This window comes from Caretta caretta, chromosome 23 (assembly GCF_965140235.1).
Source record: "Caretta caretta isolate rCarCar2 chromosome 23, rCarCar1.hap1, whole genome shotgun sequence".
In the NCBI taxonomy this organism is placed as follows: Eukaryota; Metazoa; Chordata; order Testudines; family Cheloniidae; genus Caretta; species Caretta caretta.
In genome coordinates, this window is record NC_134228.1 from 3,293,572 (window position 1) to 3,307,452 (window position 13,881).

Below are 13,881 nucleotides of genomic sequence, written 5' to 3' on the forward strand. Positions count from 1 at the left end.
CATAACTCCCCCATGTGACCCATCCTCAGAGTCCTCCTATGTCCCACAGTCTGAGCAACACCCCAGTGCTCCATCACCCTGAGTGACTCTCCTAGAGACCTCTGGTACCTGCAGGGTCCCCCAATGTACCACAGCCTGATCAACACTCCAGAAGCCCCTCTCCCAGGAGCAGAGGAAGAGACTCCTCCCTCCCCCCGAGCCTGAGTGACTCTTCCAAAGAGACCCCATAGCCAGAGACACCCCCTCATACCCTCCGGGAACTGAGACTACAACTCAGAGCCCTTGTTCAGAACACAAATCCACCCTGTCTCTCAGAGACGAGTTAGAATTTAATGAGCATGGTCTGCATGGAAATACTTCACAACAGTAGAGAGCAAGTAGTAATGTCTCTGGAGGATATCTGCCATGATACAAATAAAGACGTGATTAAAACTCCTTTCCTACTATGCCGGGAACTTTACAATCCCACAACACCTCTCAGCGCGGAGGCACTTATTTCTTCTTCTGAACATGGGCGCAGTCATATTTCCCACGCACTATTTTGAGCTTTACCCCAGGCAAGTCCTGTGTCCTTCCACCTTCCACCAGCACAATACTGTGCTCCTGCAAGTTGTGACCTTCTCCGGGAATGAAGCAGACCACCTCCTTGCCGTTGCTGAGCCGCACCCGGGCGCACTTTCTGTTGGCAGAGTTGGGCTTCTTGGGCTTGCGAATCATGGTCTTAAGGACCACGCCCTTGACCTGGGGGTTGCCAAAGGTGGGGCCGAGTTTGGGTGGGGGAAACTTTGGCTTGCCCTTACGGTGCATCTGGTTGAGGGTTGCCATGGTGCGGGTTTCCAGCTGGCCCAGAGCTTGGGTTAATGGCCATCTCCCTGGTACGAAGGCATGAGGGAAAGCATTGATACCTATAAGGAAGAGAAGTTTCATTAATTACCACTTGGGAACAATCCGACTAATCCAAGCTGGCATCCCTTTCTGTACCAATGGTCCATCTATTCCTGTAGGAGACCAGAACAATGGTCCATCTATAATAATGCCTAGCTCTTACCTAGCACTTTTCATCAGTACATCTCAAGGCACTTTGCAGAAGAGGTTAGCATCGTCATCCCCATTTTACAGATGGGGAAACTGAAGCACATGGAGGCACGTGACTTGCCCAAGATCACTCCACAAGCCAGCGACAGAGCCAGGAATAGAACCTGGGTCTCCTGAGTTCTGCTCTAGTGCTCTCTCCACTAGGGATTATGTCTCATGCTGTGCTATCTAGTATAGCATCAGACATCCTTCTAATCCATTATCCCACCTCTTGCCATGCTAGATAGGACCGTAGTACCCTGCCTCCCAACCGTGCTTCAGAGAAAGGCATAAACCCCTGCCCAATTATTCAAATTGTGCAGCCCTAGGATTATTTCTTCCTGTTCCCTGGCTGGTTGTTCCTGGAGCAACAAAAACGATAAGCGATTTAGAACAGAGTTTCCCAATGACCAGTCCGTGTAGCAGCGCCGGTCCCGGAGATCTCTCTCACACAGTTTAGGAGGCATCAAGACAGTCCCTGGTATTGAAAAGCTTGAGAAACACTGATTTAGAAGACCTACAGGGAAAGGCTGAAAGAACTGGGCATGTTTAGTCTAGAGAAGAGAAGACTGAGGGAGAACAGGATAACAGTCTTCAAATATGTACAAGGTTGTTATAAAGATGACTAATCAATTGTTCTCCATTTCCTCTGAGGGGAGGACATGAAGGAATCAGCTTCGTTTCAAGGGAGATTTTGGTTATATATTAAGAAACTTTCTAACTCCAAGCATGGTTAAGTACTGGAACAGGTTACCGAAGGAGGACGTGGAATCCCTGTCGTTGTCTAACCTTTGCTTAAAAACCACCAATAGACCTGCCAGGGAAGGTCTATTGATAGTTACGCCTGCCATCCTGCCTCAGCACAGGGGGAAAGGCTAGATGACTTCTCAAGGTCCCCTCCAGTCCAATATTTCTATGAAGACTGGGAGCCAGTATAGTTGCTAAATGCATTTTTTGCATAGCAAAGCAATACAGAGCAACACTCCAGAATCAATCAGACTCAAAGTAATGAATAGAAACAGATACGTACTCCATCTCAGAGGTGGTGCCAGCAACCTCAGGAAACCCCTGCATGACATTCTCCACATTAAAAGCTCACTAAAGCCCCAGAGACCATGAATACAAGTCCCCTGGAAGAAAGGAAAACAGGAAGTTAATATTTCTGGTGGGCAGGAACTCCAGCTACCACATTGATAGGCATGGTCTCAGTCAAGTGAGACAAGATGGTTTATGGGATTGGTAACTGACTACAGAGCTTATCATTTTAAAATCACTAGCCCAGAAGAAAAGCGAGTGAGAATTGTTACTATCTGACAGGGGTTTGTTGCTGTACGTGGCACGAGTCTGGCAAGCCTCTGCCCAGTTCCTAGGCAGAATGACGCATCCAGGTTACAAAGCTGCTCCTTTGCCAAGCACTAAACAGAGTCACAGACCCACTTTCCTACAGCAGATTCGGATTGAGGCCTGCTGAAGGGTCCCGGGGTGCATGTGCGTGGAAGGCTTAGCCTGTTCTCTACCTGTGTGGGGACACACCTGGCCCACCACGGCTGGGAATCTGACAACGGTTTTGAAAAAGGGGGCACAGTAACGGGGGCAAGGCAGGGAGGCGGGTGTGGGATTTTTCAGCAGGACAAGTCAGCTGATTTGGGGAGGGTACAAATCCCCTACGCCCCCAAGTGGTTGGGAGGGGAAGAGCAGGGTAGGCACCAGCGCGGGAAAAGGGGGGGGGGGGGAGGGGAGGGAACACCCACACAGGAGCAGCTAGGAGGGGACCACGAAGAGGAGAGGAAACGGGGCCCTCTCCCCAGCCCCAGAGCAGCTGTTGGGGGAGGGGGGAGCGGCTGAAAGGCGGGGCACTAAGTGGGGAGGGGGGTGGGAAATCCTTTCCCCTCTGCCAATCACAGGGGGCAGCTTGGAGGAGAATGGCGAGAAGTTAGGGCTCCAGCTGGGGGCGGGGGGGGGAGAACCCCCCCCCCCACAACCACCGAGGGGCAGCTGGGGGGAAGGAAGGGAGAGAGAGGGGACCGGGGAGGGGGGGGGAGTTGGCAGGGGAACGGGAGGGGTCTTCCCCTGACCCGGGCTTCAGATGTGGGGTGGGGGAGGGGGAGGCGTCCCCCCAGAGAAACCGGTGGGGGAGGGGCTCGCCGCCATCCACACTGACCTCACTCCGCAGCCGCCATCTTGCCTTCCCCTCCCCTCCGCCGCTCGGCCCCGCCCCCCACTCTCTGATTGGCTCCGGCCGCGCCGCCTCTTGGTTGGCCACGCGGGAGCCCCGCCCCTCCACCGCGCTGGGGCGGTCAGCGCGCGGGGAACCTTGCCCCTCCTCTGATTGGCCGGGGAGAGCCCGGAGGCGGGATCATGGTGGGGAACTACGGGAGAGCGCAAGGGTCATTCCGCACACCCGTCACAGCCCTGCGTGCGGAGCCGTGCAGCGCGGCCGGGGGGCGGGGCTGGGAACCGGGACTCCTGGGTTCTATCCCCAGCTCTGCTGCCGAGTCCCTGTGGGAAGCTTCAGGCCACGTCCTCTTCCCCTCTCCAGGCCGGAGCTTGTCCCACTGCAGCGTGGGAGGGAGGGGAGAGGCCCGTGGGGCTGGGTCGCTCGCTGCCTGGGGAAGGCTTTGGGAGCCATGGGGCCCTAGCCCCACCCAGCCCCATACTGGCTGCCAGCGGGCGATACCGAGGCAGCTGCCCCCCACCGCTGGTTGGGCCTTTAGTTGCCCCGGCCAGCGTCCCTGGGAGGAACGTGTCTTGCAGAGCTGTCTCAGGCGTCACACGCACCCCGGCAGGATCCTGAGCTTCGCCCCCCTCTCTGAGCATGCCGGGCAGCAGCCTCTCCTCCGCTGGCTTCTCAGCCGCTTGCACCCTGCTGCTCAGGGAACTGGGGGCACAGCTGCCTACCCCTCCTGGGCCAGGCCGCCCAGCACAAACTCAGGGAGAAGGCAGAGGGGGAGAGCTCTTCCCCTACAGCCCCCAGACGGCATCATTTAATTACCACCCCACTGCAAGCTCCCGTCCGCTGCCTCCTTCTCTCTGAGCTGTGCCTGGTCCCCACGTTTCTTCCTCTCCTTGAAAGCACCCGCACCACATGCTGTTCAGAAAAGCACTTTAATCTTCATTAACAAGCTGCTTATGTCATATTCAGCGATTCCATTTCAGGACAGAGCCCTCTGAAACTGAACAGCTCATATACTCGCTGGCCCCTCTTTTCTGGTTGGTGACCAGCTGAAAACTTCCATACCCTTTTATTGATAAAAACAATTCAGACCAACAGGAAACCCATTAGCTCTCTCAGTAACTAACCTACCAGGGATTTCAGCCCAGGCCCATGGGATCATTTTAAACAATAGCAGCCTTGCTCCAAGTGCCACCATCCATTCCAGCTCTCTCCGCACCAAGGGAATGGGCTGGGAGGTTGCTCAGTGCTAGGACTGTGTAGCTACCCTAAGTCCCTTCTCTATCTCTCCGGTGTAAACCAGGCTTAAGACCATTGGAGTCAGCAGGCCTCATTCTTCACTCAATCATTTGAGCAGTAGGAGAATCAGAGCCTCGGACTTCAGTGGGGGCAGAATTTGGGTTTTTGAGACAGGTAACAGAGAACACCAGATCCCCCAGCATCACGCCTCCAGGTCAACAGGACGGTATCCCCTGCTGGTGTAAGAGAGAAAAGACACCAATGGCAGGACACTGGTTTATACCAGCAGTGGTTCTGGCCTGTCTTTACTAGTAGGGCTAAGGCCCATCCCGATGGCTGTATGCAGGACAAGGTGATGCACTGAAGGCCGTCGCTGGGCCATGTGGCAGGAATTAGACCCCAGTCCCCTAGAAAGGTCTTGCCCGTCCACCCCTGCTGGGAGTGGGTTCTGTGGCTCCACCTACAACCCTCTTCTCATGCCCCATGATCATGCGTTAGTACAAGAGTAGACTTTGCCTTACGTCCACATCGCCCCCCTCCCTCACCCCCCCCATGGGGAGGGAACTGCACCAAAGCACTGCTAGGCCCCGGTTCTGGTCTCATGTAGACCTGTGTGAATCTGGAGTCACTCTTCTGGAGTCTTTCCAGATTTACACACTTCAGAAGCTGACCCTTGGTTTATGTCAGCAAAAGGCCTGAGCGTCTACCACGCCCGCTGGCTTTGCTGGGATCCGAGTGCAGTGAGAACAGACCTGAAGGTTACGTTCCCCATAAACTCCGGGACAATCAACAAGCAGCTATTTACGTTTGTCCAAGGGCTGCCTTGTATGGTATTCTCATGAGCGCTGCACTACCTGAAGCTTGCAGGAGCTGGGTTCTAACCCCCGCTTCCCCAGAACCATGCAATCTAACTAACATGGGGGGGACGGAGGGGTATTTTGCTCACCTGCCTGTGAATCTGGATACACATCAGACAGGCAACGCCACAGGCATCAGCTGGCAGAAAAAACTCTTCCGTTAACAGAACACACAGCGAGCTCCCAAACCAAATCTCTGCAGCTTCCAAACGGAAACGTGGCAGAGAAGATCTGACAACTTCTCCTCACGGTGGTAAAAAAAACCACCTCAAAGAACTATTTTTTTAACCCCTTCATGCTCCGATGGCACAATCCCAAAGCCCCACAAATAATGGCACAAGCCCAGTTGTTTCCATCTTTAAAGACTTGTTGCTTCTGCTGTGCAGGGGCAGGTTCACAGGCACTAGGAACCTCAAGAGTCGCCACGGTACTCTTTTGTCCTGTACAGGACGAGGCTGGCCGGAAAGAACGGACCGAAAAAGCGTAGAGGCATATTAATTTAAAGGAGACGCACCCCTCTGATTTGTTCTAGGACAGGAGAGGAGCTCGCAGCGGCAAATGGAGATCATCATTCCGGCTTGCGTGAGAGACTCGTGGAGACCCGCTCCTGGCTCTCAGCTGAGCTTCACCATGACTGTGGAGTTGGTGATCCGTGCGCCGTAGTGTCCTGCCCAGAAATGAGTGTCCTTCCCTTTGTGGAGGAAATGCACATACCGGACTCCGCGGCCGTACTGCCTGAACCAGTAGGACACCTGGGAGGGAAGGAAAAGGAACCCAAATTGATCTCTGGACTCTGTCACAAATCCATGTGCTCCAGAGAAAGTCGGGGCTACATAGACTGGTGAAGATATTCTTGCAGAGCAGGGGCTGGGCAAAACGGAATAGCCACTGTGCAGCGAGTGGGGGGTCGGAGAGCAGGCCTGTCCCACATTCCCCCCAGAGTGGTGGCCTAAGTTCCCTGTAAGGTGCTTGGCCGTGCAGCAACCTATTTAGCTCTGTGCAGGTGCTCAGGGCGTGGCCAAGGCACCCCTTCCCTAACTCAGCCACGGTCGTGGGAGGGGTGGCCTGAACCTCCCATGGCCGGGGATGGGCGCCTATTCCCTGGCCCCAGCCCCAGAGCTGCCGCGGGGAGAGAGGGCTGGAGGGAGCCCCAGAGCACCCTCCTGCACCCCAAACCCCTCATCCCCAGAGCCCACACCCCCAGCCAAATCCCTCACACCCCTGCACCCCAACCCTCTGCCCCAGCCCTGAGCCCCCTCCCACACATCACCTCCATATTGGTGCACATAACCAGGGTGGATAAAAATCAATGATTTAAGAAAAAAAAAAAAAAGGATTTTTTGATAAAATGCTTTTTGAGGAAAAAACTTATCTAAAGATAGTTTTAATTAAGATATCTTTGAGCTATAATGTATCTCATCATGGAATAGGGATTATAAATTCTCATTCTATAGTATGAGACAATATATTCATGTCATGTTTAAGAAAAGTTTTGTAAATGAGCTCCAATAGTTCATGAATTAGGGACCCAATTTTATGGGGTTCCCGGGGCTTCTGTATAGATTATTTAGGTCAGAGGTGGGCAAACTATGGCCCGTGGGCCACATCTGGCCCACAGGACTGTCCTGCCCGGCCCTAGAGCTCGTGGCTGGGGAGGCTAGCCCCCGGCCCCTCCCCTGCTACCTCAGCTCGCCGTGCCGCCAGCACGTTGGGCTGCGAGCTCCTGCCGGGCAGCGTGGCTGCGAGAGCCGCCGGCCTGCCCCGGTGCTCTAGAGGGTGCTGCGGCGTGGCTGGCTGCGGCCAGGCAGCGCAGCTGTCAGTCCTGGTGCTCTGAGAGGTGTGATAAGAGGGTGGGGGAGTTGGATAAGGGGCAGGGAGTCCCAGGGGGCAGTCAGGGAACAGGGAGCGGTTGGATGGGGTGGAGGTTCGGGGGGTGGGGAGGGCGGCTGGGATTGGATAGGTGTGGGAGTCCCGGGGGGCCTGTCAGGGGGGCAGGGGTCTGTATCGGGGTTGGGAAAGTCAGGGGACAGGGAGCACGGGGGGTTGGAATGGGGGGTGGGGTTCCAGGGGGGCAGTTAGGGGCAGGGGGTCCCCAGAGGGGGCAGTCAGGGGACAAGGAGCAGAGGGGATGGATGGGTTGGGGATTCTGAGGGGGTGTGGGAAGTGGAAGGGGGTGGGGGCCAGGCTGTTTGGGGAGGCACAGCCTTCCTTACTCGGTCCTCCATACAGTTTGGGAACCTCAATGTGGCCCTCAGGCCAAAAAGTTTGACCACCACGATTTAATCTTTCTATCTACCCAATGGGACTCAGTGCTCAGTCTAGAAGATACCATCAGAGATGCTTAGTTTTGCAGTTCTCAGACTGTGGATTTGTGTCTCCAGAGGTAACATGCTTGTTAACAGCAAACAGGTTTTAAAATAAATATATAGAGGTGAGAAATAACAGGCCTCAACCCTACTGTCCCTCTGCAAATTTATGTACACACAGTCAGTCCCTTAACTCTCTCTAAGAGTGCAGTTTCAAAAAGTTCAATGAATAGAAGGTTGTTGGGGGTGGAATAGATCTGGACAAGAAGAAGAAGAAGTCTGGAGCTAAATGTGAGAAGGGAGGGAGAGGCAGTAGAAACAAAAGTGAAACTGTTTGAGCAGCATATTCCAGAAGTCTTGAGGTCTTTCTGAGTGTAGCCTTCGTTGATCTGAGATCTACCATACCATTCTCTCACTAGAAGGGAAAGCCTATAACGGCTGCAGGCCATAAAAGAGACCCAATTTGGGTCTCGTCTGTCTCGGAGTTGTGAAGAATATGTATAAAACAACCAACAAGAATGCACTTTTATGTAGAAATCCATGATTAAATGGAGTCTTCCTGACTAGTGATTTAAATCATGATTGAAATCAAATCCACCCTGCACATCACAAAATTCATTCCGCACATGGGTGGGAAAAATTAGAGGGAGCGCTGACGGTGACTCCCGTCCCACAGGTCTGGGCCCGACTCCAGCAGCTTGTAGAACTCAGAGGAGCCCGCTAGGGCAGTGGTCACAGAATATCAGGGCTGGAAGGGACCCCAGAGGGTCATCTAGTCCAACCCCCTGCTCGAAGCAGGACCAATTCCCAGTTAAATCATCCCAGCCAGGGCTTGGTCAAGCCTGACCTTAAAAACCTCTAAGGAAGGAGATTCTACCACCTCCCTAGGGAACGCATTCCAGTGTTTCACCACCCTCTTAGTGAAAAAGTTTTTCCTAATATCCAACCTAAACCTCCCCCACTGCAACTTGAGACCATTACTCCTCGTTCTGTCATCTGCTACCACTGAGAACAGTCTAGAGCCATCCTCTTTGGAACCCCCTTTCAGGTAGTTGAAAGCAGCTATCAAATCCCCCCTCATTCTTCTCTTCCGCAGACTAAACAACCCCAGCTCCCTCAGCCTCTCCTCATAACTCATGTGTTCCAGACCCCTAATCATTTTTGTTGCCCTTCGCTGGACTCTCTCCAATTTATCCACATCCTTCTTGAAGTGTGGGGCCCAAAACTGGACACAGTACTCCAGATGAGGCCTCACCAATGTCGAATAGAGGGGAACGATCACGTCCCTCGATCTGCTCGCTATGCCCCTACTTATACATCCCAAAATGCCATTGGCCTTCTTGGCAACAAGGGCACACTGCTGACTCATATCCAGCTTCTCGTCCACTGTCACCCCTAGGTCCTTTTCCGCAGAACTGCTGCCTAGCCATTCGGTCCCTAACCTTTCTTGTGGGAATAGCATATTGCACCCGCAGGCACCGAGTTGGGGACCCCAGCGCTAGAGCGTCATGGAACACGAGTCTCCGTGCACAGGTGGGGCCATTCCTGCCTCCTTCCTGGCCCTGGTGCAGCTGGATACAGAGCTTTGCTTGCCGAGTGGAGCAGGCAGGAATAGATTTGGGGTGGGGGTGGGGAAAGAGGGGCTGAACGCCCACTAGCCCTAGCCATCTGTCACCTGTGGTGGGCTAATGGATAGAGGACTGGATGTCAGGAGACCCGTGTTCTATTCTTCTCTCTGCCGCCGCCACCTGCACCTCCGCTCCTCCGTAATAAAACCTACATAATTTTACAAATTACGCCCACTTCATCCCTACCACTTTTCAATGGTAGATCTCAAAGCGCTTCACAGTAGATCTTGGTATGGTTATCCCCCTTTCCCAGGGGAACTGAGGCACAGGGAGGGGAAGTGACCTGCCCAAAGTCAACCCAGTGGCTGAGTCGGTTCTAGAACCCAGGCGTCCTGACTCCCTGTCCCTTAATGTTCCCAGAGAGCTGGCAACGGAGTCGGCTCACCTGGTGATACCGTGCGTCGTTCCACTGCTGTATGGGATCGGGGTTGGCCTGGAATTCAGCAATTACAGTTCTTCCGTCGGCAGCCAGGAGCTTGACGCAGATGGAGTATTCACAGCCACAGTCTTCCCGGGCGCCCCACCTGGGGGATGGGAGCAGACGTTGGGGAACAAGCAAGAGGGAGACAGGACACAGGCCCCCGAACATAAAAGGTAACAGGAATCCTGGGAACACACATAGCCAAATCCAACACATGCAGCACCACCGCGTTTTTGGTCCCCATCAGTCAGGGGATTTGCACCAGCATCTTAGCTCCAAGCACGTAACATCCTCATTCACTGTTCTTGTCTAGCCCAGCAACTTCAGGGCAGCTCGTCTATGATCCTAGCCAGCAAGTCTGAGAACAGACGCAACCTGCGAATATGCATTTGATGCAAGCCCCAACCAACAGTTGGGCTGGAGAAACTCACTGTTAAAAATCTAGCCCTTCTCACTGCTTTAATTAAGGACTAAGAGGGCTCCAAACCCACATCTCTGGGTCCTCCAAGGGGACCTCCAGCAAAAAAAGAGATCAAAGAAGGTTCAACAGGCCTGATATTTTTAAGGTTTAAAAAAAAAAAACAAACCAACCAACCACCCCAAAACAAACCCAAACCCTTTGATTTTGAGGCACAGGTGGCCCCTATAACTAGAAATAAAGGAAACTGCAGGTGTCTTATTTTGGACATCAGAAATCAGGAGCAAAGACACAAACACATTTCTTTCAGCAGGAGACCATTAAGGCCTCTAGGGAGAAGAGGGTGAAACTTACCAATCGGAGATGTAGATTTCCGGTTGGTAGTTATCCAGCAGTTCTTCCCACAACCCCTGCTTTAGAAGATCTACGAGCTGCGATTTGATGCACCACCTACAGAGGGGAAAAGGAAACCCTAATGAGATATTGCAATCACACCTAACTGAGATCAGGGCCACATTGTGCTGGGCGCTGCACAGACTCTGTGGACACTGGGGGGGAAAAAAAGAGTATTAGTGGACAGGTGTTGAAATCCGACTGTAGCTAGGGCAGTTGTGGTTTTAACATGTTGGCAGGTCAAGATGAACTCTAGGAGGAGACAATCGCTGTCCCAAAGAGTTCACGGTGTAGACACAGTGGACAAAGGGTGGGAGGGGAAACCAAGGCACAGACAGAGGAAGTAGTTTTTGCTCAAGGTCACAGAGCAGAGCCAGAAACAGAGCTCAGGTGTTCAAGCCTCCGGGCACTCCTGCAATACAGCTCCCTGTGTAGACAGGCAACGCTGCCATAAGCCATGATTTGAACTCACGGGGTCAGCTCCTGCAGTGCAAATAATGTCTGCTATAGGAGTTTTCTGGGGCAGGGGCAGCTACACCTGGGGCTGGAAGCAGGGCAAATCAGCAGTACAGAGAAGGCCTCGTAAATCTGGGGGGACACCGTTCCCAGTTCTCCCCTGCCAGACACCTTGGGTTGATACCGACACCTGGGTAGCGTGTGTTTGTGCGTGTGTCATGATAACGCAAGGGCAGCACAGAGTCAGGGCCTGCATCTGATCTTGGTTATACCGCTGCAAATCCGGAGCGACCCCCCTGAAGTGACTCCAGATTTACTTAGGGCTTGTCTACACTGGCAAGCTTCTGCCCAGCAAAGCAGGGTTTTGCACGCAAACGGAAGACGTGTACACGCTGCCAAGCCACTTTGTGTGCAGAAACTCCGCAGTTGCAGCGCTGCAAAAAAACCCGTAAGGCTATTTGCACAGCGCTCTATGGCCAGTGTACACACTTGATGGCTTTCTGTGCTGTAACTGGCTTCCGGAGCTGTCCCATAATCCCTCAAGTGACATCCCAAGGTTCCCCCCTTTCCCTGCCTCAGGACTGGTTGCTTTCTGCCACTGTCTGAACTTAGAAGACAGCATGCTGACACACTCTCTGTCCCCCAAAACACACACACAGTCTCTCTCCCCCCGTCCGTCCGTACTGTAAAACTGAATCCACACTGGGGGCTTCTGCTAGCACCGCTCTCTTCCCAATACCTGACCGACAGATCTGTGCCGGCAGGAATCTGTAGCGTAGCCCTGGCCTGAATCCAGAGCCACTCCGGAGTTACTGGTGTGTACATATATTTGGGACATGACAGTACAAGCTGCAGGGCAGACTCAGGCCTGGCACCTCTGGGTCTCATTTATGCTGGGTCGATCCAAGTGACTCTGGATTCATAGGGGCACACGCCAGACCAGGACCGGACTGGCCTTTGGAGAACGGGTAGCTCTCTGCCGCACACAGAAGCTGGGGGGCAAACGGGAAGGCTCAGGGGATAGACTCACTGAAAGGATGAGACGAAGCAGGTCTGGGCCGGGGCGTCCTCGACTGGGCAGCGGTTCTCTTCCACCATCCAGCCATTGCCCCCATGCTCCACTTGCCAGTGACAGAACTGATCTGTGGGAAGACGATGCGTCAAGAGAAGGGGGGGCAAGGTGTGGTGGAAGCTGGTTTGATGGGGTGGGGGACGACGCCCTGGTGGGCACCCATTCCCAGGGGAGGGGGAGGAGTGGGTTAATCTGGCTCTCGAAAATAAACCGGGAGAGAAATAAATATCTGGGGAGGAGGGGTTGCTGGGGAGGAGGGAGACTCCCCCCCCCCCATTTCCTGACACCCTTCCTTCACACCTGCCAGACCCCCAGGTACCTTTTTGCCCCAGTGCCCTCTCATCACCCCCTCCCTCACCAGTGATAATTTTCTCCCCTTCCCCCACTCTGGTGCTCCCTCTCCTTTGCCCCCCCCCAATGCCACATACCCCTCCCCATATACACACTCCTCAGTGCTCCCCATTCACCTCCTGCTCTCCCACCTGGTTCCCCCTCCTCCCATGCCCTCTGCCCCCCCCCGTGGTACCTGGCACGTTCAGAAGATAGGTTACTGGGAGAGATGGACCATGGGTCTGACCCACTATGGCCATTCTTGTGGTGTCCCCTGCCCTGGACTCTCTCCACCCCCTTCCCGTGTTCCCACCTATACCTCTCCCATGGTCCCCTCCCATCCCTACTCCCCCTTTCCTCGCCCCCCATAACTCCCCCCCATAGTCCCACAATCCCCACCCTCCCTCCCCTAATCCTCCCCCTTTCCTCGCCCCCCCAATAGAGTCCCCCCCATCCCTCTCCCACGCCCCCGGGCTGGCACCCACCCTGCCCGCAGGGGTTCCGGAGCAGGTTGCGCCCCAAGGGCTCCAGCAGGCAGATCCGGCTCCACCGCGGCGGGAGGCAGAGGCGGGCGGCCGCCAGGGTGGCCCGCAAGCCCGGCCGCCTCTCGCCCTGCAGCCGCCACACCGTGGGGCCGTCGAGGAGGTCCCGCCAGCGGCGACACACCAGCCGGCAGCGGGTCACCAGGACGCGGCCCGGCACCCAGCTCAGGATCAGCGCCAGCAGCTCGTCCGGCAGCGAGTTCGGGTCCGGGTCCGGGTCCGGTGGGGCCGGGGGAGCCCGGCTCGCCGCCTGCCCCATGGTCGGGGGGCGGCCTGGCTAGCTCAGGCCCAGCTACCGCTCCTCGCTGCATCCGCTCATGTGATCCCCAGCCCCGCCTTGGAGCCGGCCCTGGCCTCGTTTACACGGCTGCAAACTGAGCACCGGATTCTCCCCGGCTCTCGTTTACATGGGTGCAAAGCGAGCACCGGATTCTCCCCTTGCAACCCGGGGGCTGCTTGGAAGAGGATGCGGGAAACGCCCCCAGGTCCGGCTTCTCCGCTCAGCCCAGCTGCAGGGTCTGATCGCCGGCTGGTGTAAATCGGCGTCGTCCCCAACCCGCACTGTCCCTGCTGCCCCTCCTCCTGTACACACTCCTCAGTGCTCCCCATTCACCTCCTGCCCCACTCCCCCGCACAGCGCTCTCCCACCTGGTGTCCCCCCCCCCGCACCTGGCATTGGCCACTGTCGGAAAACTCCCAGCCCCCCTGCTCTCCTAGAGTTGGGGAGAGAACCCAGGAGTCCTGGCTCCCAGCCCCACCCCGCCTCTAACCACTAGACCCCGCTGTTCTCCTGGAGCTGGGGAGAGAACCCAGGAGTCCTGGCTCCCAGCCCACCCCCAACCACTAGACCCCACTGCTCTCCTAGGGCTGGGGAGAGAACCCAGGAGTCCTGGCTCCCAGCCCCACCCCACCTCTAACTACTAGAGCCCGCTGCTCTCCTAGAGCTGGGGAGAGAACCCAGGAGTCCTGGCT

At 55.3% G+C, this 13,881-nt stretch overlaps 2 protein-coding genes across 3 annotated transcripts; both read right to left on the minus strand.

The window, feature by feature from the left end:
- Positions 1 to 311: 311 nt before the first annotated feature.
- Positions 312 to 5,559, minus strand: MRPS12 (mitochondrial ribosomal protein S12). The gene is made up of 3 exons (XM_048832965.1): positions 5,433 to 5,559; positions 2,105 to 2,204; positions 312 to 905 (listed from the first exon to the last, which is right to left on the minus strand). Exons 1-3 carry the CDS (start codon positions 5,454 to 5,456, stop codon positions 493 to 495), a joined length of 537 nt encoding a protein of 178 aa, XP_048688922.1. The 5' UTR covers positions 5,457 to 5,559; the 3' UTR covers positions 312 to 492.
- Positions 4,166 to 13,492, minus strand: LOC125628141 (F-box only protein 27). 2 transcript variants are annotated; one of them, XM_048832960.2, is made up of 6 exons: positions 12,853 to 13,492; positions 11,996 to 12,107; positions 10,471 to 10,566; positions 9,663 to 9,801; positions 5,433 to 6,095; positions 4,166 to 4,719 (listed from the first exon to the last, which is right to left on the minus strand). In XM_048832960.2, the coding sequence occupies exons 1-5, from the start codon at positions 13,166 to 13,168 to the stop codon at positions 5,958 to 5,960; spliced, it is 801 nt and encodes a 266-aa protein (XP_048688917.2). In that variant the 5' UTR covers positions 13,169 to 13,492; the 3' UTR covers positions 4,166 to 4,719; positions 5,433 to 5,957. The 2 variants fall into 2 exon arrangements, with proteins under 2 accessions (XP_048688917.2, XP_048688916.2); XM_048832959.2 differs by having other exon boundaries at positions 4,166 to 4,722.
- Positions 13,493 to 13,881: the final 389 nt, after the last annotated feature.